General features: G+C 40.6%; 1 protein-coding gene across 17 annotated transcripts in view; it reads left to right on the top strand.

Moving 5' to 3' along the window:
• LTBP1 (latent transforming growth factor beta binding protein 1) overlaps nucleotides 1-22,790 on the top strand; it is a 399,284-nt gene that overhangs the window by 277,933 nt on the left and 98,561 nt on the right. For 7 of the 17 annotated variants that reach the window (XM_064494599.1, XM_064494596.1, XM_064494597.1 and 4 more), the window contains 8 exons: nucleotides 2,198-2,365; nucleotides 4,997-5,224; nucleotides 7,401-7,423; nucleotides 10,467-10,566; nucleotides 11,362-11,460; nucleotides 19,169-19,294; nucleotides 20,499-20,624; nucleotides 21,026-21,148. In XM_064494599.1, the coding sequence (XP_064350669.1) occupies nucleotides 2,198-2,365; nucleotides 4,997-5,224; nucleotides 7,401-7,423; nucleotides 10,467-10,566; nucleotides 11,362-11,460; nucleotides 19,169-19,294; nucleotides 20,499-20,624; nucleotides 21,026-21,148 (993 nt within the window). The remainder of the gene's footprint in view (nucleotides 1-2,197; nucleotides 2,366-4,996; nucleotides 5,225-7,400; nucleotides 7,424-10,466; nucleotides 10,567-11,361; nucleotides 11,461-19,168; nucleotides 19,295-20,498; nucleotides 20,625-21,025; nucleotides 21,149-22,790) is intronic. The other 10 variants (XM_064494598.1, XM_064494595.1, XM_064494606.1 and 7 more) reach the window with 3 other exon arrangements.

Raw genomic sequence — 22,790 nt, 5'->3', positions numbered from 1 at the left:
GGAACAAGATCCTTTGTGAGCTGATTATCCTCGAACTATGTATGCGATTGAAAGCTTTACAACCTATAGAGAGACACACGTATACACATGCTGTATAAGTGACAGTTGGTTATTCCAGAAACTTATTATCCTTTGGGGGATAATAACCATGCTCTTAAATTTCTTTTTTGTTCTGTAACCTTTGATCTTTCATCGCTTACTTGCAGAGGCTCCAGAAAATGAGTAGAAGGTAAAGACTCAGACTTCCCCCATTTACCGCATTTTTTCTGTATCTCTGGGCAGACCTGGCTTTTTTATTACAGAAAGTGTGAGTTTTGGAGCCTTAGGAAGGTCTCCTTTGATCCCTTCAATCCCATGCTCCCATCTTCCAATCCACTTATAAGAACCTTTCTTTAAACTATTTTCACTTCGTTGAAGTTCTACCACTAAGCAGTGATGAAGTTGTGTCCAAGTGCCCTTAAGAGGACAGAGATGCCTATTTTTAGTAATAAGGAAGGCTGACGTGTATTTTGTGTCTGCTCTGAACCAAAAGTTTAGCATATGGTATTTTTTAGTCTCTACATTGAGCTTGTCATTAATAAGTGAGGACGTTACTGAGGCTCAGCCAGTGTATTAGTCAGGGTTCTCTCCAGAGAAGCGGAACCAATAGGGTGTGGGCAGGTGGGGAGGGGTTTTTAAGGACTTGACTCACATGGTTGTGGAGGTTGGCAAGCCCAAGCTCCGCAGGGTAGGCTGGCAGGCTGGAGACTCAGGGAGGAGTTGATGTCACAGCCAGAGTGTGAAGGCAGTCTGCTGGCAGAATTCCTTTCTTCCTCTGGGGAGATCAGTCTTTTCTTCTCATCAGGCCTTCAGCTGTTTGGATGAGGCCCACCCACACTCTGGAGAGTCCTCTGCTTAACTCAAATTCTGCTGATTTAAATGTTAATCTCATGTGAAAACTACCTTTGCATCCTCATTCGGACCTATATTTGGTGGACCTGGGTATGGGGGCCTCACCCAGTTGACACAGATCAGCCATCACAGCCAGTGTGAGGGACTTCCCTAGGTTATCTGGCTGGCAAGTGGTAGGCCTGCTACAGGAACCCACATCTGTCTGGTTCTAAAAACCCTTGCCCTTTTCACTGTGCTGTGGTGCCTTAATTGAATCAGGTTGTTTCTTGTAGCTGAAATGTCAGTCCTTTTGGAAGAATAAAAATTCAGCTCTGAGCAGGAAGAGGAGGTGGTAGAGGAATTGGGTAGGGGAAAGTCAAATCGGGAAAACCTCATTTGGACAGCAGTACAGTGGAGAAGAGCTCTTGCTGACGTGGGGAAAGAACAGAGAGGTGACCGTGAGGCTTGGTCTGTGCTGCAGCTTTGACGTGGCCTGGGACTGGCTTTGTAGAATATTCTCCATGCATATTTACATTAGAAAATGGACTTCTTGAAGGCGGGGTTGTATCTTACTTATCCTGCTGTGTGCCTTGTGTGCTCAGGAGCTGTTAGCTTAATGAAGTCTTGTCTCCTCAATTTATAGGGGAAGAGTCAGGATTAGGATTTAGGTATTGGATGAATACGGCCTGATGTGCTTTTGCAACATGTTCTGAGGGGTTGAGGATATTATCTGTTCCTTCTCTGGTGTGCCGCCTGGACTGGGGGCCTTGTGTGACGTTGGCAGTCAGAAGCTGCTCTCTGCCTCCCGTTCGCTGGACACTGGCCCAGAATGAGACCGGCTGGGGCCTTGCAAGCTCTCACGATCCTCGAAGGGAGAAGAGCAGCAGCTGACTTGTATCAGCTATGTTCAGTTCCTGATTTTCCATGGTGCCTTGTTGTTTACCAGACTCTGCCCTAGAAGTACCTCTGTTATGGCAAAATACAAGATAACAAACGAGGCAGTGATTTTGATAATAGATGACTACTTTATTTGGGTGGGTTTATTGTGGTTGAAGTTACTTCTTTTCACTTAGGGACACAAACCTGATTTTTAATGCTTGCTAAAATGAAAGACAGGACCAGACAGAGACAGGGACGTTTGATGTCCTGACTCTAGAACTCATTTGGTAAACTGACTCTAAGTCAAGAAGGGTGATGCCCTGAATCTACGTAGGTTTATTCTGAAGCGTGGCTTCTAAGAATCCAGATGTTCATGTTTGTTCCATGAAATGTCGATCTGGTTTTTGTTGTTTCTTGGGTGACATCAGGCCTTATCTCTCTGCTTCAGCGGACACCCCTGTGATCTCTGAAGAGAAGGGGCCGTGTTACCGACTTGTCAGTTCCGGAAGGCAGTGTATGCACCCTCTGTCTGTTCACCTCACCAAGCAGCTCTGCTGTTGTAGTGTGGGCAAGGCCTGGGGCCCGCACTGTGAGAAATGCCCCCTCCCAGGCACAGGTAAGATGCGCCCAGCCGTGCACTCACATCCGTGCCCTGCTGCACAGGCACACAGGATGATTTTGGCAGCTTGGGTTATTTTTGGTTTCTGACTTTAAAATGCATTGTATTATTAAGTAATTTTAATCACTTGTGTAGAAACCACGAACATATGAGGTTGAATCAGTGGAAAAAATTACTTACGAAGAGGTTTTCCAATTTCTGTGTAATGTTAGACTTCCTTTTGGACATTGAGAAGAGCCATGACTTTTTCTCTGTAGCTTCTAGGGCCCTAAGTTGGCTCTGAAAAGTGCCCTGTTGGGTCTGTACTTTCCTAACGACTGACTGCTCATCACTTGCCCAGTGACTAGACCTGGGGCTGTTTACTCAGTCACTGTTCCGCTGAGAATATTGCACTTCATTTCTCCACTTGGAAATGGAGAAAACTATATTCATGATTGAACTTATGCTGTGAAGGTTTATAACTCAAGGGCAGGTCCTGCTGAAGCTCCTGTGAACTTCTGGGTGGGGACTGAATATTAAGAAGTCGATTTATTCTTTATCCTTCGGTTTGGTATGTAATGGCCCAATGCCCTGAAAACATAAATTTATCTGTGTGCCCTACTCCTCTCAGGGAGTCACCAGCTTCTCAAGCAGGGTCAAGCAGAGTCAAGTGGAAGAGAAAGAAACATACCCTGCAAATAGTGGGCGTGATCTTATCCCAAAAAAGAGTAGCCCCCCATGGGGTCAGCATAAACAGTGTACTTAATTTCTTGTTTGGCAAGATGGTCCCCTCTTAGGGAAGAGCATAAACTCCCACTTATTTTAATGTCTCAGACCTGTAACTTACACTGTCGTAGACAAGATTTAAATATAAATATCATGAGCCACCTCTTCTGATGGCTGGGATCAGAAAGAACTGGTAAGGCAGAGACAGTGTGTTGATGGCATTTTAGTATACTGGATAATCTTTGACATCTTCAAAAGGTCCTAGTATCTTCCTGTGGGATCTGAGTCTCTCAGTGTTTAAAAGTAATAGTCAATGAAATAAATAATCGTGATAATTCATGGTAATCATTCCTCTTTAAGCTCAATTTTGAAAGTTTCTGTAACCCTAACATGAAGCATAAATTAAGAAGGTGGCTCTTCAGTAAAATACAATAGCTAAATTTGAAAGTAACATTAAAGATAAAATGTTTGCATGTAACCAATTTTTGCTTATATGGTGATTTTCATAAAAATAATACTTAGTTCATTAATACTTGAAACATTTGTTAGAAAAACATGCTTTTTTCTGGAAACAGTTATTCTTTCATGTGGAAATTGTATTTCATAGTTTAACGTAAGAATGAGATTCCACCATTTCATGTGTGATCCTTAGAAAAACAATGTTTTAGCCTGCTTTAAGGAGTATTTTAGAGTTTTGTTTTTACTGAACTAATTTTAGGTCCAGAACATTCAATAGGAGATCTCTTGTTCAGTGGAACTGAGAAGTGACTATTTTACTTTCAATTTTAAAAGTAGAAATAAAAAAAGTTGACCATAAGCTCCTTGGTGTCTGCACTTGGTAACTTGCCTCCAATACCAACACCAAAGGGGTGAGGTGGATTTTTCCTCCTCTGGCCACACACTGCCTTGCCGGCCTTGTCTTCCCCCTTGACTTATTCCTGGCGATTATGCAGTGGAGGTTAGCAAATCACATGTGCCCAGTCTGCTTTTTGTTTAAACGTACAAAACCGCTTTCCTGGCGAGGATAGTAGTTCTGAGGCACAGAATATCTTCTTGTCCTTGAGATAATTCGACCAGTTTGTCATAGTCCGGCTTTTGCTCACTGGTCATCCCTTGCCCTGAAACTAACTGCACTCTAACTTGGTGTCACCTTGTTCCTCTGTTTCTTTCCACCATCTCTTGAGCATGTGTACGTGGCTGGATTCCTTTTCACCATCTCTCTTCAAAACCACTTGTCCTTTCCAAGCCTTCTTAACCAGCCTCTCCTTGTTGGCTGAGACTCTCCATTCTGGCTGATTCTTTTGGGCTCTTCAACTGGAAACAAATTGATGAAGATTTCAGCACCTCCTTGCCCTCAATAGTGGATTCTTTTTCTTTTTTAACCTTCTTGCTAGTCATTTAACTTAGATATTACTGAGCTCCTGATTAATAACTACTGAAGCCATACCAAAGTAAGAGGAAAAGCCTGATTTTTGCTGATATTGCGTGCACACACACACACACACTTGTGAGATATATATAATATATATAGTATGTTCTGAACCTAAAACTCTAACGTATTACATATATTTTTATATATAATACATAATGTGGTATATAATAAAAATACATATAATATCTCATAATTTGTTTTGATATATATGTATATATGCTCTGATATATGCTATATATGCTATATATATAATTCTGATTGGGAGAATAAGGAAGTAACAGATGAAGGAATGTTCAGTAAGAGAAAAGTTTTGGTTTTCTGTAACTATACTAGTTTAACAGGAATTCAAGCATTTTGCATCCGTTTTTGAAGTTTTTAAATGTAACGATATTAGTGATGATTTATTAAGAGATATTCATCATGCTATTTTCCTCTGTATAAGTTTGCACTTTTAGATTTTTAAAAGGAATATTTTCCCATCCCAAATCTAGCTGCTTTTAAGGAAATCTGTCCTGGTGGAATGGGTTATACGGTTTCTGGCGTTCATAGACGCAGGCCGATCCATCACCATGTAGGTAAAGGACCTGTATTTGTCAAGCCAAAGAACACTCAACCTGTTGCTAAAAGTACTCATCCTCCACCTCTCCCAGCCAAGGAAGAGCCAGTGGAGGCCCTGACCTTCTCCCGGGAACAGGGGCCAGGAGCTGCGGAGCCAGAAGGTAAGAGTGGAAATGGATCTTGGACCTAGCCATCTGTGTGTCTTTGCTGTGGTTTCCCTGCCCATCCCCTCTAGAACAAGGGCTGTCAGCCTTGGCACTGTTGACACTTTGGGGTGGATAGTTCTTTGATGTGGGGGGCTGCTCTGTGCTCTGTGGGATGTTTAGCAACATCTCTGGCCTCTAACTTCTAGTTGCCAGTGGTACCCTCCCCCTTCCAGTTGTTGCAACCAAAAAGGTGTCCAAACATTGTTCAGTGTCCCCTGGGGGCAGAATTAACCCTGATTGAGAAGCACTGCTTCAAAGTAATAGGTACCTAGCTGGTTATTCCATGGTAATCTTAGGACACTGTCTTGTGTTTGGAACCTACTTTTTCTTGGTGTTTTTCCCTGGAGAGTGATTTGGATTCTTCAGGATATAGCCCGAATTAATTTCTGTGTCTAGAGGGCCATTTAACAAATTTTCATTTACTTTAAATAGTAGAATCTGCACACTTAAAAGTTAAAGCATTAACTGAGCTTCCAAGAAGCAGAGCCCCACAGGCAAACAGGGATAATGGGAGGCAGAATGCAGGAAGACAGGGTCAACAAAAGGAATGCTGGAAATCACCTAGTGAAGTCCTTTGAAAATCCTAAGACAGAAAGAGGGAGCCTGACTTGTCAGGTGTCGTACAGAGAGTATGTGATGGGACCAAGGAACATATTTTTCCAAGGGAGTGGCTAAGGCCTCATACTCCAGAGGGAGACCAGAGACAGTTGACTTTGACTCTCTCTCTCTGACTTCAGAGAGAGGAATTATCTTTCTATCTCTCCATATAAACTAGCATATCCAATCCTTTGAGTATTGTTACCACGAAAGAGCCCACCCCAGACTGAAGGAACAAAACTCTGAGCTTTGTGTGGAATATCTCTTGGCTCTAATAAAGCTCCCGTTGGCTTTTGATTCTTAGTCAGAATTCAGGGTACCCGTTGATGGATTTTCTGAGGAGAGAAGGTGCCCAGGTTAGTGAGGATTTGGGAGCCTGGCCAGGCCTCCCCCCTGGTATAGAGGTCTCTTTCCAAGGCTCTGAACCTCTGTGTGTTCCAGCCTGTTTTATTCTGCTCTTTCTCTTGCTGCCCTTCTCCAGGGCTTGGCAGCCCAGGCAGGACCTCACCTAGAATTGACAGTGTTGGCCAGTTTGTTCCTATACACTTCAGGTGTCGTGGCCAGGTGTTTGCAACTCCTCCTCCTCTGCACAAGCAGGAGGAAATGGGCTGTGGTCCAGATTCTGCGTCATGACTTTCTGGGTGGTGAGAAAGGCAGAATAGGTTGTCGGTTGACTTTTTCTAACCACAAGTATATTGCAGCAGTGGTAGCAATCTGGTGCTCTGATGGGGTTTAGAAGTTAATGCATCTACCAAATCTGTGTACTGATGTTTATGGGGATGGTGACTCATGGGAAAAATCCCTGTAATTACTGACCTAAGGCTTGAGGACTAATACTACATACGGATTTTTGAAAAGCAAGTGTTTCAAAACAGGGCGGCATAACCACTACCACCACCACCCTGTCACAGTGCTGATGATTGTGTAATATGTAATTTGGTCAGCGTATTGATGCTAATCTCTCATCGGATCTTACTGGCTTGTGATTTTTTTCTTAATCTCATTAGCATATCTTCCCGAAAATGCTCACAGGGCTTCATTAAAGATCAGTCTGCATCAAGAATGCAGCGTCCTTTCTTACATCTCTTATTGAAATAGAGGCATCTTTTTTTTTAACATTGACATCAGGAAGCATTTCAAACATGATATATTATGTTAAGGATAAGCACAATGAAAATGTTTGTTTTCGAAGATGGGGGAGGTTTTACCAAATTGCGATGAGGCGTGAAACAATGTGCTGGGAGGTGCTGCCTCTTTTAACTCTTTTAGTTAATAAATGAGGTGGAAAGAACTTCATCACGTCTGCTATCTGGTCCCCCTGTAATTGAGGAATGACAGCACCAGTAGTTTTTCCCTGTTGGTCATGGGTAGAATTCTCCAAAATGGTAGATGACCATAATTCTGCGTTTGATTTAGTTTGATTCTTGATCCTTTTGGAGACTTACTGGACTTTTGTTGCTTTTTAAAAGTTGAAATATCATATAGTGTATTGTCTTAAATTGTACTAATGTTCTTCTTTCTTTTTTGGTTTTAGTGGCAACTGTACCCCCTGAGAAGGTAATTTATTCATTGTTGGCAAGTCTTTTATTTAACCTTCAAAATGATTTTCTTCTAGATTACGTGTGATTTTTTTTTTTTAAAGACAAATACAGTAACATGTCTGTTATGCATCGTTTGGTTTAAGGAAACAAAGCATTCATTCATTCAAGAAATGCTTATTGAGCACCTACTATATATAACTGGCACTATTGTGAATGCTAGAAAACAGCAGAGAACAAATCAGACAAAACTCCTTGTTCGCATGGAACCTAAATTCTAGGGAGAAGGAAATAATGGGACTGATGGGAATCAGGGGCTTAAATGGAATTCACGGAGTCAATTCACGGCCTGGACCAGCTCTGGGAAGAAAGATTCTGACACGTTTATGTAATTATATATTCTCAGCATGCCTATATACTGAGCAATGTACTTAATTCAACTAAAACTTGACGTGCATGTTTGAATTAAATTGCAGTAGGAACAGAGCTTACCCTTGAACGTTAAAATCAAATACGAGGACATTGCTTCTTAGAAATTTTAGAGAAATTTTTATCAGTCCTTTGGGAGTTTTTTGGCACAAAATGGAGCTATGAATTGTGAGATTAGAGGAAAATATAGGCATTTGCTGGATCTATGTCCTATTTATGTAATATTGTTTCTTGTATGAATATTTTACGGTAGAATGAAAATTAGGTAATTATTAAATGTTTATACATTTGTGTGTTATCCATTCAGTTGTCAAGACTGCAGTATGTGTTAGGATTTAGATGAACACATACATACATAATTTATTGTAGTTTTAAAAGTCTTTAGCTTATAAACATGGGGATAGACTAACATAAATGTTGTAAGTGCTGAAAGAATCCAGAAAACAAGGATGATTTCAGAGTGCTAGCACTCATTAAGGAAAAGTGTTGTGATATATTGACCTCGAAAGCAGCACAGCAGATACACATATTTCACACGCGTGTTTACAGCTCTTGGGTAGCGTCTCTAAAGATCAGCGGCATACAGTATGTAGTTTTGTGGATTTTAAATTCAGTTCTGGTTGATACGTGAGAGGAATCATTTAGCGCAGGAGTGGGCCAGCCAGCTCCCCGACAGCCTCATCTTTCCTGAGTTTTGTTCTCTGTTTATGGCTGAGTTTATGGTAACTCTCATTAAGAATCTGAAAGAGGGCCTGAAAGTTTTCCTTGTGGACTTTTCCTGCAGTTTATTTGGAGAGGAGGCAGTGGGAAAAAATCCAACCATAGACTTTGTGGCTTTGACTTGTTGCAGACGTCTCATGTTATTAAAGATTAAGGAAGAGAAAGCAGGGTGCTTCAGTGGTGGGAAATGATATGTGCACAGGTGCAGGGGATGGGGTGGGAGGCAGCAAGAGGTCAGTTAGGGGAGTAGGAAGACTTGGTTAGAAAGAACTTGGGCTGCTTTGGAAGGCTTGGAATCCCAAGCTGCAGTTGTAAAACACGAGAAGATACCCTGAGCTTCAGCCAGACCCAACTTGTCAAGTGAAGAAGTGCCACTGGTGAGGGAGCTGGCTGCCCAATGTTGATGAGAGGGTGGGAGGAGTCTGTCAGCTGCAGGAGCGGGTTAACACCTGACTGTGGTCCACACCTTGCAGCTGATCATGGGCTGCAGGAGGTCGGGTGCAATCGAGACTGAGGTCACCTTTAAATAGATAATAAAAAAGCTAGTCTGTGATCTTAAGAAGAGGGGACAATGTGGGGAAAGTACTAAGTGCTCAGTGTTTCTGGAAGGCGAATGATAGCAGGATTAACTGAGATGGGGAGAAAAGGGAGTTGGAGAGGCCGATTAGATGACCGCAGTAAAGTGAGGATGCGAGAGTGAGTACAGACGAAGGTAAAGGGGGCTGTGTATACGGAGAAAGATGAAATACGAGGAATAGCGGACATGGGCAGGGCTGGGAATGAGGAGTGAAAGAGGAAGGACTAAAAAGTGACTTTACACCTGGATGGATTCGTGACTGTGGCATTAACAGAAAAGAAGTTGGAATGAAAGCCTGCTTGGTGTAGGGGGTGGGGGGGTTTGAAATATTTGTGGAGTATCTAAGTGGAGTTACCCTGTAAGCACTCATGCCTGCAAAACTGAGTCTTTGATGTGATACTCCGGCAGGATATCTATTTTATAAAGAGCTGAAAAGGTGATAAGTAAAGCTAGGAGAGAGGGTGAAAGGGAGACAGAGGCCAGGGGAGAAAGCGTTTTATCAGGGCTGTGATTAAAGCAGGTGACGGAGGGGGCGTGTAGGATAACAGTGACCATGTAACTTGATGGATGCTTTGAAAGGAGTGCTGAAGGGAGCATTTGGACTCCTCACTGGTGTGAGTGAGGCCACAGATCCTGATTGTTCAGTCTGCGTGAGCCCTAAGGAGCTGTAACTGGACCCTGAGCCATAGGTGCCAGTCTGTGTCTTGGCTTGTGGTCCAGGGGCAGGAGTCGGCAACAGGATATGTGAGGAAGCCCAGGTGCGCCTCCAAGTCCCCGTTCCTCGGATGCTCTGTCTGACTTCCGCTGTTCTGAGAGGTGGAGGTGGAGGTGGAGGAGTACAGTTATTGTAATGACTGGCTGGCTTGAAATGTTTTCATGTGTCGTGTGGTCTTTGTTATGACACACCTGTATCCATTATTTAATCTGCAGAGTATGTCTGGTCGTTTTCCTTGGGCAGAAGGCACACGTGCATGAGCTGACGGTTTAGTTCTCCTCTGGGGTTAGTGTAGCCTTGGTTCAGACCAAACGTGGGCCCCTGAGCCAAAACAGTTGTTTAAAATATCTGAAGAGACCTTTTGCTTTGGGCCCCCGGGAAGTGGGTGAGGGTGTGTGCAGGGATCAGCACTGCCGGGAAAACTCAAGGGCTTGCTGTCTCAGCAGCACAGCAGTAGTTCTTAAAAAAAAAAAAATTCACACAGTTGCATAGGCTTTTCTATAACGTCCTGTGGTGTTTGCTGCCTTTCTAAGAGTAGAATTAAGTTAAAACAGTAATATGTGGAAACTAAAAATTCCTACTTTCAGCTCTCTTTTTTTCCTTTTTAATACAACCATCCAGGAAATCCCTTCACTGGATCAAGAGAAAACCAAACTTGAGCCTGGTCAACCCCAGCTCTCTCCGGGCATTTCGACCATTCATCTGCACCCACAGTTTCCAGGTAGGCTGTGTTGATGTGCTGTTTGTAAGAGTATTCTGAACATGAGAGTAAGACAAGGACTTTTGTGTCTTTAATTTTAAAGTTTTGTTCGTTGGAATTCATAAGTGGAGTGGAGTGTGAAAAATACACTTAGGTCTATTAACAGAGTCACATAACGTTCGTGTAAAGTAGGGTACAGTCGCTGCTTCCTTATCCATGGTTTCACTTTCAGCAGTCAGCTGCAGCCTGGAAAATTCCAGAAATAAGCAATTCATGAGATTTAAATGGTGCATTGTTCTGAGAAGCATGACGAACTCTCGCGCCATCCTGCTGCATCCTGCCCGGGTCGTGAATCACCCTTCCTCCAGTGTCCATGCAGTCTACGCTTTCTGCTGATCAGTGTAGGGAAAACATAGTGCACGGAGGGTGTGGTACTGCCTGTGGCATCTGGCATCCACTGGGGTCTTAGAATGTACCCCTGTGGATAAGTGGGGACTCTTGCATTATAAGTATTATAATAATACAAAGGATTTTCATTATTTTCTGTGGTCAGGAGGAGTATATATTACTAGAACATTATTGAGGCTCCTCATTTGATGAAGGGTCATTTTTCTTGACTTCTGAGTTGCTCTCAGATATTCTTGCTAAATGTTGAAATAGGCTAATACCATGGGCTTTAGGGACCTGTAACTGCTCTTAACATCCAGGAGTTACTGTGGTATGTTGTTAGACTAAATTATGCTTGCATTTTGAGATGGGATCTCAATGCCCATAACAGGCTTTAATTTTCATTTTATTCCCTCCTTCCTTGTATAGTAGTGATTGAAAAAACCTCACCCCCTGTGCCTGTGGAAGTAGCTCCTGAAGCTTCTACATCAAGTGCCAGCCAAGTCATTGCACCCACTCAAGTAACAGGTAGGCACAGTATTTACTGGAGGAGACATGGATATGAACTTCACATTAAATGCAGTGTCAGAATTGTATCAGATATATAAGATTGCTCATGGCAGGGTTAGTCATACTAGCAAATATTTGGAAATAATCTGGATATTATTAAAAAGGAATATGTTTAAGTTATGGTACATATGCAGTGGAATATCACGTAGCTATTAATGTTTTAAGAGAGTATTTAATGTCATGAGGAGCTGTTTAGGCATAATATTAAATACAGAACACAATGATTCCCATTTTAGTTTTTAAATACAAACACAGAGAAAGGGAAAATTCATCAAAGTGTTTTTAACCATCACTAGTTCATAGGATCATGGATAATCTTTATGCTCTTCAATATATTTCACGTATTTTCAAAATTCTTTATAATAAACATTATTTTAATCATTCATGACAAATTAGGAAAATTTATCATAATTTGAAACCAACAGCCTGAAAGTTAACATCCTTAATGTATAGTGAGGTCTTATAAATCAGCAATAAAAATACTAATAGAAAAATGGGGAAATAGTATAATCAGTTAATTCATAGAAAAAGTACTGAGAAACATATATGTAACAGGAAATTTCCACTTTTCTAGTAATCAGAGAAATGCAAGTTAAAATAACATTTTTTTATTCTTATCAAAGTAGTATTTAATTTTTGCTACAGTGAAATTGAGGCTCTCACACATTGCTGAAAGGAATGTAAACTGGTTCAGCTTTTCTGGAAAGCACAAACTGGCAATATTTATCAAGAATTTTTTAAATGTTCAGAACTTTGGCTCAGTAACCTCATATTAAGGTGTCCAGTGTAAAGAAATAATATCTCCCAAAACTGTTACAATGGTTTATATAAGTGAATACTTACCACAGCACTGTGTATAATAGAGAAAAAATAGGGGGAAAAATACCTAAACATTTAACTGTTGGAAAATAGGTAATTATTATCTGCATTGGAACATTAAAAAATACTACAGTATTTCTGGAAAATTTTAATTAAAATCTAGCAGAAGATGATAACAAAATATTAAATATAAGATGAAGCATATAAAAATAATGTAGAGTATTGTCAGTTATATGAAAAAGACATTGAGGAAATGCTAGAAGAAAATTCACCATGTATAAGCAGTGATAATATTTTGTGGTGGGGTCTGAGAGGTTTGGTGGTTGTGTCATTTTAGAATTTTTTATGTGTTGCACACATTCTAATATGGAAAAATATAGTCAGGAAAGAATATCAGTAAGATGCATCCTGTCACTTTAAGTTCATGATCCCTCTGGAGGGTGAGGTTGGCAGTGTTTTAACAGGAGAAGCTAATGGAGGAGTTTGCAGCCTCCCTTAGAATGTTGCCTCTTCAGAAGCACGAGGTGTACCATTTCAAACAGAAATGTGCTTGGTTAGATGTGTTGATTAGTTGGATTGTGGTGATCGTTTCACAGTGTGAACATATTAAGACATCAAGTTGTAGATGTATCTTAGAGGAATATAATTTTTATATGTCTTTAAAAAACTAAAGACTTTTACCCATTTTCTCAAAATTGTGAGTCTAGTTTCTCTTGGATATTTGAATTGAGACAGCACACTGGAAGGTGTTTATAAAAAGCACCTCCATCCCAAGGTGAACTGGAGTGGAGTGAACAGTGCAGTCACATCATGGACTCAGCAGTGCATTTGCACCCTCCTCAGGCGAACCCTCAAGGAACACGTGCACCAGCGTCGTGGCCTCCCACAGTTAGTGTGGGGTACCTGCTCTGCAGTTTTACTGTAGGTACAGAATAAGGAGATAAAGATACGTTAGTTATTGTAAGTGTTTCTAGTGTACAATGGAATACTATGATTTTTTTTTTAAATGGCCATGGCTAAAATTGTTCTTTGTTCTGAAGTCTCATATGTCTCTACCCACTTGGTTAAACCCATCTATGAGAGGCTGCGAGGCCCTGCAAGGCGTCCCAACATGTGATACACCATCTTAAGCAGCAGGGATCTTCTCATTATTTATCTCAGTGTTAAGAAGAAAAATTACAGGTTAACAGTTTAATTCAGTAGATCTTTCACATACAGTAGCTCCACTTTCCAGTATGAAGATATGCTTTCATTTTGTGCCTTTTTAACAATGGCTGACCTCAAAGGACAGACTTCTTGCAAACTAGCTTTGCAGAGGTTGTTGGGCTAGATAAGTGCAGTTTTGTTATTTAAATGCAGCTGTGTGAGGAATAACAAGTAGCCCTTACTCAGCTTCAACTGAACTGCATGGCTGACTGAAAAAAATGAAAAAGTATCTCTGCTATATTATGTTGTTAGAAGACAGCTTAACTTGAGTTTGGCAGAGATACAGGGCTAACATCTGCTATCACATGGGTGAAGCGTGAATATTTCCTTCCAGGAAACAAATGACACTGAAATTTTATTTTCGTGCAGCGTTCGTAGGTGCTCCTACTTCCTGTAGCAAAGGAATCTTTCTGAAACCGTCCACAGGGAGCACATTGTAAATAGTCCTTGAATTTAAATGGTTTGCAAGTTTGGAGCTACGCTATAATCTGTAATCTACACTGGAACACAAAGACTTTTATATCAAATTTAATTTAAATCAAAATATAGATATTGCCATTGGTTTGATTAAGACAGCCAAAGATGGAGATTGAAGGAGAAAGCTGATCAATTCTCTCAGGAACACAAGGTCATGATTTTTTTTCTTAGAGCACAAAGGAGGTGGGCGTTTGTCACTGTTAGTTTCACATGTAAGTTGAAGAAAGGAATAGAATAACAAGTAGGTGTCTAAAATAAATAATACCAGCTTCATGTTGCTTAGCGATGATACATTTATGATGGCGAGATTGGAAGTGGCCTTTGCAGATTTCATCAGACTCACTTTGATACGCAATAATTATAAAGTGGGCCACATATCTGCAGGAATAAGGGTGATATTTTCCGCTCTTAGCAGCTGAGTTGGTGGCTTGCAACATTATTGGCGTACTGTTTCCAAATAAATTATACATTTCAGCATATAAATTCTTGATTTAGCATAGTGTCTTAATAGCTCAAGGATAGGTTGGAAAATCAAACCTTTACTCCTCTGGCAAGTATTTACAAAGTGGAAACATCTGCTTCAATTGTTGCGAGACAATTTACGCTCATTGTGGGGCAGTAGGAAGCCAGGGCATTTTTCTAAACCTTTCGATGAGTTGATGTTTGATGCCTTCCTCCAGCTCTTCCTAAACTTTCTCCATGGCCCTGGCAGACCAGCCAGAAATTATTCTTTGACTTTCATGCCTGTCTTGTGTAAACCTTTGTAATCATGATGGCTCAATCGTTAGAAAAGCTATTTTGCTTATCAGATCTTTTCCAGAACTCAGAAATGACCCCTTAATAAAAACGTTTGTCCCTGAAGCATATTACTAGTGTCATAACAGCCTCAGTAAACTGTGTATGCTAATGGAAAATGAACCTTTTTTCCATGTAAAATCATCATGCTTTAATAACATTTCCAGCTCTGTTTGTTTATTTATTTTGAGTAATCACATGACGAGGAAAAAAGCCAAAGGTCAGCATATTCATTTTCATATTTTGCCAAAAGCTTTCTTTTTCGTTTAGCTCTAGAAAATAAAGATACCAAACTCTTAAATCCACCACTGGCCTTGTAATCGGGATAAATAGAGCATTTGGTTTTCCACTGGCTTTTGGTCATGGCTCTTTTTCCAAGTTCTAAGTGGACACTAGGGAAAGAAACAAGAATAAGGTCCTTGGCCAGGTGCAGACAAAGTTATTTCAAGGCCCACATATAGTAGGAAAGGGTAGGGCAGTCCTGTAAACCCCGGGGCATATGATGGGCGTTATGAAGGAGGACACTTGGAAAAGCTCTGTGGGAGCCATCTCTTGATGATCTCTGAGAGACCAAACATGCTAAAGAAGACTAGGGATTCCCGTTAACCGGAGCCCCCGGGAGACCAGTAATTAGTGTTTCCTGTGTGAGGCTTTACCATATTCCCAGTGCTTGTATCCACACAGTGGGCACACACAGAGAAATCTGTGTTTTGACATGAACCGATCTTTTCTGTGGGAACAGGTTCACATGCCTAGGTGTGAGTGACCTCTCAGAAAACTATAAAGTGTAATGTCTTTGACCCCCAAAATACAGAGACAGCTGGAAGCTTTTTATGACCCATTTTTAAGACAGTATCTTCAGGACTTGCCTTTCTGTGTAACATACATGTGCTCAAGAATGAAAGTGTAACAGACAAGGAGGAGAAGGATGGGAAGAGGTAGTAAGAGACGTGTTTTTAAATTTTTAAAATGTGAGCACAAGTCATTCATTTTTTTATCTTAAAAATGGTGTTGATCAATGTTTTTGGGGTTTTTTTTTGTTTTTTTTGTTTTTTTTTTTTTTACTGAGATGTGATTGACATGTAACCTCGTGTAAGTTTAAGGTCTACATGTTGCTTTGATACATACTCATATATGGCAGGGTGATTGCTACAGCAGCGTTAGCTAACACCTTTTTCCTGTCTCATGCTTTTCTTTTGTGTTGAGAACAGTTAAGGTTTAATGTCTTAACAATGTTAGAGTTTATAATAAAGTATAGTTGACTATAATCTGAAATTTTTTGATTAGCAAAGAGAAGGCAGAGGTGTTTTGAAGTTGTTAATGGCTTTTTTTTTTTTTTTAACTTAGAAGGGTGAAATCCTCCTAGTAAATGGATAAAAGGGATCTCTGAGGTCAAACTGATGAAAGTTACGTTAATCACTTGTGTAAAAGAATGGGAAAGTGTAGAAATCAAGTAAATGTTAGTTAATGTCCCTCCACCCCTTTGATGTATCTCTTAGTACCCTCTAGTGGCATCACACTAACATTTTCTTCCACATCTTGGTGCCAACTGGGATTAACGTTTTCAAGCTGCATCTTTATATACTTGATCTATGAGGTAATCAGCTAACAATCCTCAGACTTTCCTCATAAATCTCTCAACTTTATAGCTTCTACTTAAGATGCCAGATTGGAAGGAAGGGCCATTATTGTTCATTTCCCAAGACCAAAGAGTTAAAATTCTTAACCCTTTATCCTATCTTAGAGCTGCCTTAAGAAGAAACAATTTATATGTGTTGGCACACTGGTCTAGGAATGTATCTCATTTGAATTAAGCATCACATATTTTTGAATACATTTGTTGACACATGTAAAAATTTCATTCTAAAGTTATGCCTGAAAAAAGGACAGATAAATATTTGGTAATCAACAAATTGGTATTTTGGGGGTCAGTGGCGGGGGGTAGGGCAGTGAGTACTGATCAAACATTTCATGAAAACCCTAGATTTACTGCCTTTTAATTAGCTCTGTATTTTTATTCCTAGCATATTAAGTCGTCTTCTAATTTTTCTTTTTGCAAATTTTATCAGCATGTCTTTTCTCTTTTAAGAAAAAGACAGAGAACATATAGGAAAGTCAGTCATTACAGAGGAAATTGAGAAATCTAAATACCAGTAATTTTCAAAGAAGGTGTCTGCCTCCATTAAGAAGAGATGGTTAAAGATGTGCTTCTCTTACTGTTCTACTAACGAATTCTTACAGTGAAGAGAATTCTTACCCAAGGATCTAAGAGTAAGACCTGGAGAAGATTACCTTTTACCTTTAGATTTTTGAGGCACATAGAAATGATAATTTTTTAAGAAAGTCTTTTTGATTATAAAATAATTCTTGTTCATTTTAGAAATTTTGAACAATACAGGAAAATGTAAAGAAAACAACACCAACACTTAGATTTATTTCCTCCCAATCTTTTCTGTGTATTAGGTAATTTAGATCATATCTAGTGACAATTTGTACCTAACTATATTTCTTAACAAGCATTTTCCTATCCTGCTAGTGATTATATAACAATCTATACTTTGTATCATAATTCATTGTTTCATGTTGTTACTATCAGTCACTGAAGTTTAAGCAGTCATGTTAATCACCCATGTTTTTAGCCTTTCAAATAATTTTTCTGTAACTTGATGTTATACTGATGATATACAATCTGGTTTTTGATAGTGAATTAGCATAAGCGGGCTCACTGAAGATATAAGTAATTAGTAAATGTGTGGTTTTCCCATAATCCATGTGATTTTGTGTAAAATACTGCAGCTCTGTAGTCATTTGCTTCCTTTTAACGCCTAGCAACTTTTCAGATGACTTGCATCAGTTGTCTTAAAATCACAGCACAGTGAATAACACTTGATGAAAAATGAATGTGGTTTGGGTTTTGGAGAGCAATCTCAACCCCAGTTTAGGTTATTTCCATAGTGAATTTTTGTTAAAGCACTGTTTTTCACATCTTTCTTCAGAATTCACAGTGGGCTATTGGTAACAGTAGCATGCCTGTTTTTCTTTTCATTCAAAACGTAGACCCTCTAACAAAGGTGTGCTTTGGCTTGTCATGTTTGAGTGCCTGGTCTTCCTCCACTGGGCCACTTGGGCTCGTTCATGGCCTCGTCTGTGTCAAGCATTGTTCACCAGGTGATGACAATGAGATAATAGCCCGAGGTAGTATTGTTATAAATGTGCTGTTTCTTTGTTATATATTCTTAAATGACGTCAATAGAAACAACCACAGCGATCAGTAATACTGGCTGGCTTTTATTGAGCACATACAATGTACCAGGTGTTGGGCTACGTGCATCATTTAGGTCATCTCTTTTGAACCTCACGTTCTAAAGTCTGTGCTCTAATTATTCTCATTTACACCTGCCGAAAAGTGAGGCTTAGAATGTTTAAGTTAACTTGCTCTTTGTTACAGAGCTAAGAAAGGGCAGCAAGGTTGGTGGCCAAGCCTGGGCTTCTGGCCCCAGCTTCACTGCCTATACCCACCCCTACAATTTTATACACCCTTACAAAGGTCATGGAAATCAACAGACTATCTTGGAGCAATTCATCTTAGAAGGTTACCTTTGAGTCCTCCAATGTTTTGGCAATAAAGCTCATGTTGATGGCCGTCACCCCCTGGGAACTCCTCTGACCTTGCCTTGCCCACTGCCTGTGTCTGTGAGTGAAGCAAGGACTGAAGGCTAATCTCAGGCTTCATAGAAGAAGTGAGTCTCATGTAGGAATCGGTAGGAGGGCTAGGGAGGAATTTAGCAGAGAAGATTTGAAGAAGACTCTATACTTTACCAGTATAAATAAAATATTCTGTTAAACTGGCAGATTAAGAGTAAGTTACAGCCATAAGTTTTGCTTTGATTAGAAGGGATAAATATTTCTGGAGAATTAATGAGAAATTTGGGAGGAAGTTGAATATATTTGTTGGAACTTGAATTTAGCCTGCTTAACAAATAGAAAGTTAACATCAGTTTCTTATCAGGAGAAATATGATTCAGGCCATCATCTAAGATGAGCTTGAGTGGATGGAAACTCATTGATACGCCATCTGGGAAGATAAGAATTAATGATAAAGTCCAACACGGCCTCTTTCTGAATTTCCACCTGCTTCAGTTCCTCTTAGAAGTTGTTTCATTAGGAATTATTGATGACCTTGGGTGGGACAAACTGATCAATTATACAGTAATCAAATGAATGTATACTTGATTTTGGAGATCACCTTTTATTTTCCAATTGCATGACTGATAATAAATTAATCAGGGAACACAAAGTAATGCTTTACAGGTAGCAGTGAAATCCTTATTTATATCTGTTCTCCCCCCACGTTTATTTATTTTTAAAGAAATCAATGAATGTACTGTGAACCCTGATATCTGTGGAGCAGGACACTGCATTAACCTCCCGGTGAGGTACACCTGTATATGCTACGAGGGCTACAAGTTCAGTGAGCAACAGAGGAAATGTATTGGTAAGAAGATACTTTTGATAGGTGAAATTATTAAATGTCAAATATTTGCACATTAAGAACATTTTTTATCATGAAAAAAATGTTTTTTTGTGTTTACTTTTTAAAAAATGTTTAGTCCTGAGCCAGGGGATTCAAAAGAGGTTTGCTCAACTCCTAAGAGGCTCTTACCCCTTGGTGCAGTGCCACCTGTCTTGCCAAGTATAATGCAGTTACATAAAGGTGAAATAATTGCCAAGAATTGTTCAGCTAAAGTATGTAAATAATTAAGAGCTCTAGAAATCTCTGTCTACACACATATTTAGCAAAACAGATTAATATTAATATATGCTGTAATAAAGAATTCTATTCGTCCAAGTTCATAATATCTTATTTCTAAAAGGGATTTTGATATTGAAAATCATATATGCGGACATGAAACTATTAATGAATTTATACAGACCTCCATGTATGCTTCTTTGGAAAAAACATGAATCTCAGAAAGGGGTGTGATGGTGTTAAGTAAACCATTCTGATGTGTTAAACACCAAATTTAATTTCTCTTTAGAAAAAGAAAATTCAACACTAAGTTAAAGGCGAATATAAAGCAACAAAGGCATAGCCCTAATTAAACCTACTTGAACATGCTGAATGCCATTGTGCAAGGCGTGATTTTTGCCATTTGATTTTGCATACGTATGCAGGAGGGCAGTGAAGGCATCATCTCCTTGCCCCATAAGATCGTTATTTCTCTTGAATTCGCCTACCTGATAGGTTTTATGTTTAGAACACCAAAATATAAACTTGAAAAGGACAGTCACTTGAAAGCATTTAGTCTAGCGCCCCCTCATGTGCACAGTGGAAGACTGCCTTTCACATTTCTGACTCGTGCTGAGCTGGCCTGGGTGTTGCACAGTGAATTCCAGTGCTTACGTGACTCTAGTTATCAGACGGGTCCTTGTGTGTTGACCTGAAATCTGTCTCTTTGGAAACGCCGGTGTCATGGTTCCAGTTGGAGCTTTCGAAGCAGTATACCATACAGGTGTTCCCACTTGCTAGTAACAGCCCTTCAAGTATTCAGGGAGAACGGTCTTGTCCCTTTTAGGGTTCTCCTCAATTGTAAAGGTTGGTGGGACACAGGGAACAGTATGCTGGGATTTCACAAACAGGGAGACTGAGAATTTCTTGCTCCACTACACTAAGCTTCTATCTGTGTTTTCGTTAACAGATATTGATGAATGTACTCAGGACCAACACCTCTGCTCCCAGGGACGCTGTGAAAACACCGAGGGAAGTTTCTTGTGTATTTGCCCAGCAGGATTTATGGCCAGCGAGGAGGGTACCAACTGCGTAGGTAATGGCAGTATTCTTTCTGATGCAAAAATTCCCAGATGCAGGTTTTAAGCTCCCATAAGATTCCATCATTTCAGGGCTTATTGAGAGAATCTAGATTTTATTATTAAACGCCTGTTACAACATAGTAATCTGCTGGATACTGGAAGATTAAAAAATGGATTTTTTCCCAACACTTTTGAATGAAGAGTATCAGATGTGTGGAAAGACCAAAAGTGTTAAATGTTTCTTTTGGATTCCACATAAGTCACAACCATTCAACTTCTTGGAGCAAATCAAAGAGATGATAGATGGCAGGAATCAATTCCTTCATTCTTAAATTCGAACTAACCTGGGAGATGGGAGGGGTTTGAAATTACGTTTTGGGAAATAAAACTCGATGATGTTTTCTGCTTTGTGTAGATGTCGATGAGTGTGTGAGGCCGGACATCTGTGGAGAAGGGCACTGTGTCAACACCGTGGGGGCCTTCCGGTGTGAATACTGCGACAGCGGGTACCGCATGACCCCGGGAGGCCGCTGCGAGGGTGAGTCTGCTGGGAGGACGGGGAGGCTGTGCCAGTGTACGTGACCATGAAAAATAGGTCTGGGTCCTGAACTTGGGGATGGGAGGCACCTGGCCTGGTCCTAATTTTCTTCCACCAGTCTGTGCAGGACACCAGCTCATCCAAGCTCTTCCCGCCTTCTGGAATCACAGTCCCTTTGCCTCCCTTCACTGGCTCTGTCTGGGTTATTTTCCGTCTTCATGTTCTCTTTATTACTCACTTCAGTATCTGCCTTCCCTGGTATGTGGAGTGAAGTCACTTTAGAACAATGAACTGCGGAGGATCTTAGCACAAACACAGACTTAATTACAGTGTCTGCGTCATTTATGTGGGGACATGGTGCAGGAGTTACCATGTGGACTTTCAGTTTTTGACCTTTTCACCCTGTTCCATTCCTTTGTCTCAGCTTCTTTCTTTTGCATGTGTTCTGGGACCTGCTTGCAGACTCTCTCCCGAAGTGCTGTCTGACCAGCTCTGGGTCAAATTCCAGCTGTGCTAGATAAAATTTCCTTAGTATTGACCCCAGCAGTGAATTTGCTCTCTTTAGAAAAATGTTTTGACAAGTCTTTATAGCATGGCCAAAATGATTAACCGTTGAATATTTCTGCTTCCACTTGTGTCCAAGTCACATAGGTACTTTTTGAAAACACCTGGTATATTTTGAATAGTTACTTTCATGAAGAAATACACTGAGCCTCTGCTTAAATCTTACTGTGGAAACATGAGGGCAGAAGAGCAGGGGTTTCTGGGCAGGTTTCTGAGGAGCCTGAGTGTGGGGATGGTGGCGGTTCTGTGTGGTTCCCTGCCTGACTGCCTGAGATTCAGCCTCTTTGCTAACGTGGCTGGGCTTCCAGAGCTTACAGAGAGATAGGCTGGTTGGGGCAGGCTGCTCTCAGCTGTCCCTTGGCTTCTATGTGTTGGGTTTTTTCATTGTTTTAATAACCAGGCCTGGAGGGAGAGCTCATTAGACATTTTTTGGCAGCCTGCACCTGCCTCTCTTCCTGGCCTCTTGCCTCAGCCCCTTGAGTAATCTGGAGACAAGTGGAGAGCATTTTATGTTGCTGCATCTCTGATCCACTCCTATCAGAACAGAGCCATGAACTCGTCCCTGATGGCCTAGGGCCATGGGACAGTGCAGGTGACAAGTGTCCCCACTCTGCTCTTCTGTAAGGGGGCTCTTCCTCTGCTCTGGAGAGGAAGCATGGGGTCAGGAGAACAGGGACTATGGCATCAGCTCAGACCCTCACACTTGGTACCTTTCCACCTTGGAGCCCTTTGAGTAGCCAGTTCAAAGCTTAGTTCTGGGGGGAGGGTATAGCTCAGTGGTAGAACGCAGTACTTAGCATGCACGAGGTCCTGGGTTCAATCCCTGGTACCTCCATTAAAAAATATAGTACCAAATAAATGAATAAACCTAATTACCTCCCCACCTAAAACACAGACAAATTTTTTTTTAAAAAAAAGCTTAGTTCTTCATTTGTAAAATGGGAACCATGAAGTCATCTTTCAGGTTTGTGCAAGTTAAAGGGAGTAAAAGGGTGGATGGTGCCTGTCCCCTTGTTAGTTCTCGAGAAGTGTTCACTTCTTTAAACTTCCCCCTTCTCTGACTCCTCTTGTTTGTGCA

This window comes from Camelus dromedarius, chromosome 15 (genome assembly GCF_036321535.1).
Source record: "Camelus dromedarius isolate mCamDro1 chromosome 15, mCamDro1.pat, whole genome shotgun sequence".
Taxonomy (NCBI): domain Eukaryota; kingdom Metazoa; phylum Chordata; class Mammalia; order Artiodactyla; family Camelidae; genus Camelus; species Camelus dromedarius.
Note: the sequence above shows the minus strand (reverse complement) of the source record. Positions and strands in the feature narration are given on the sequence as shown.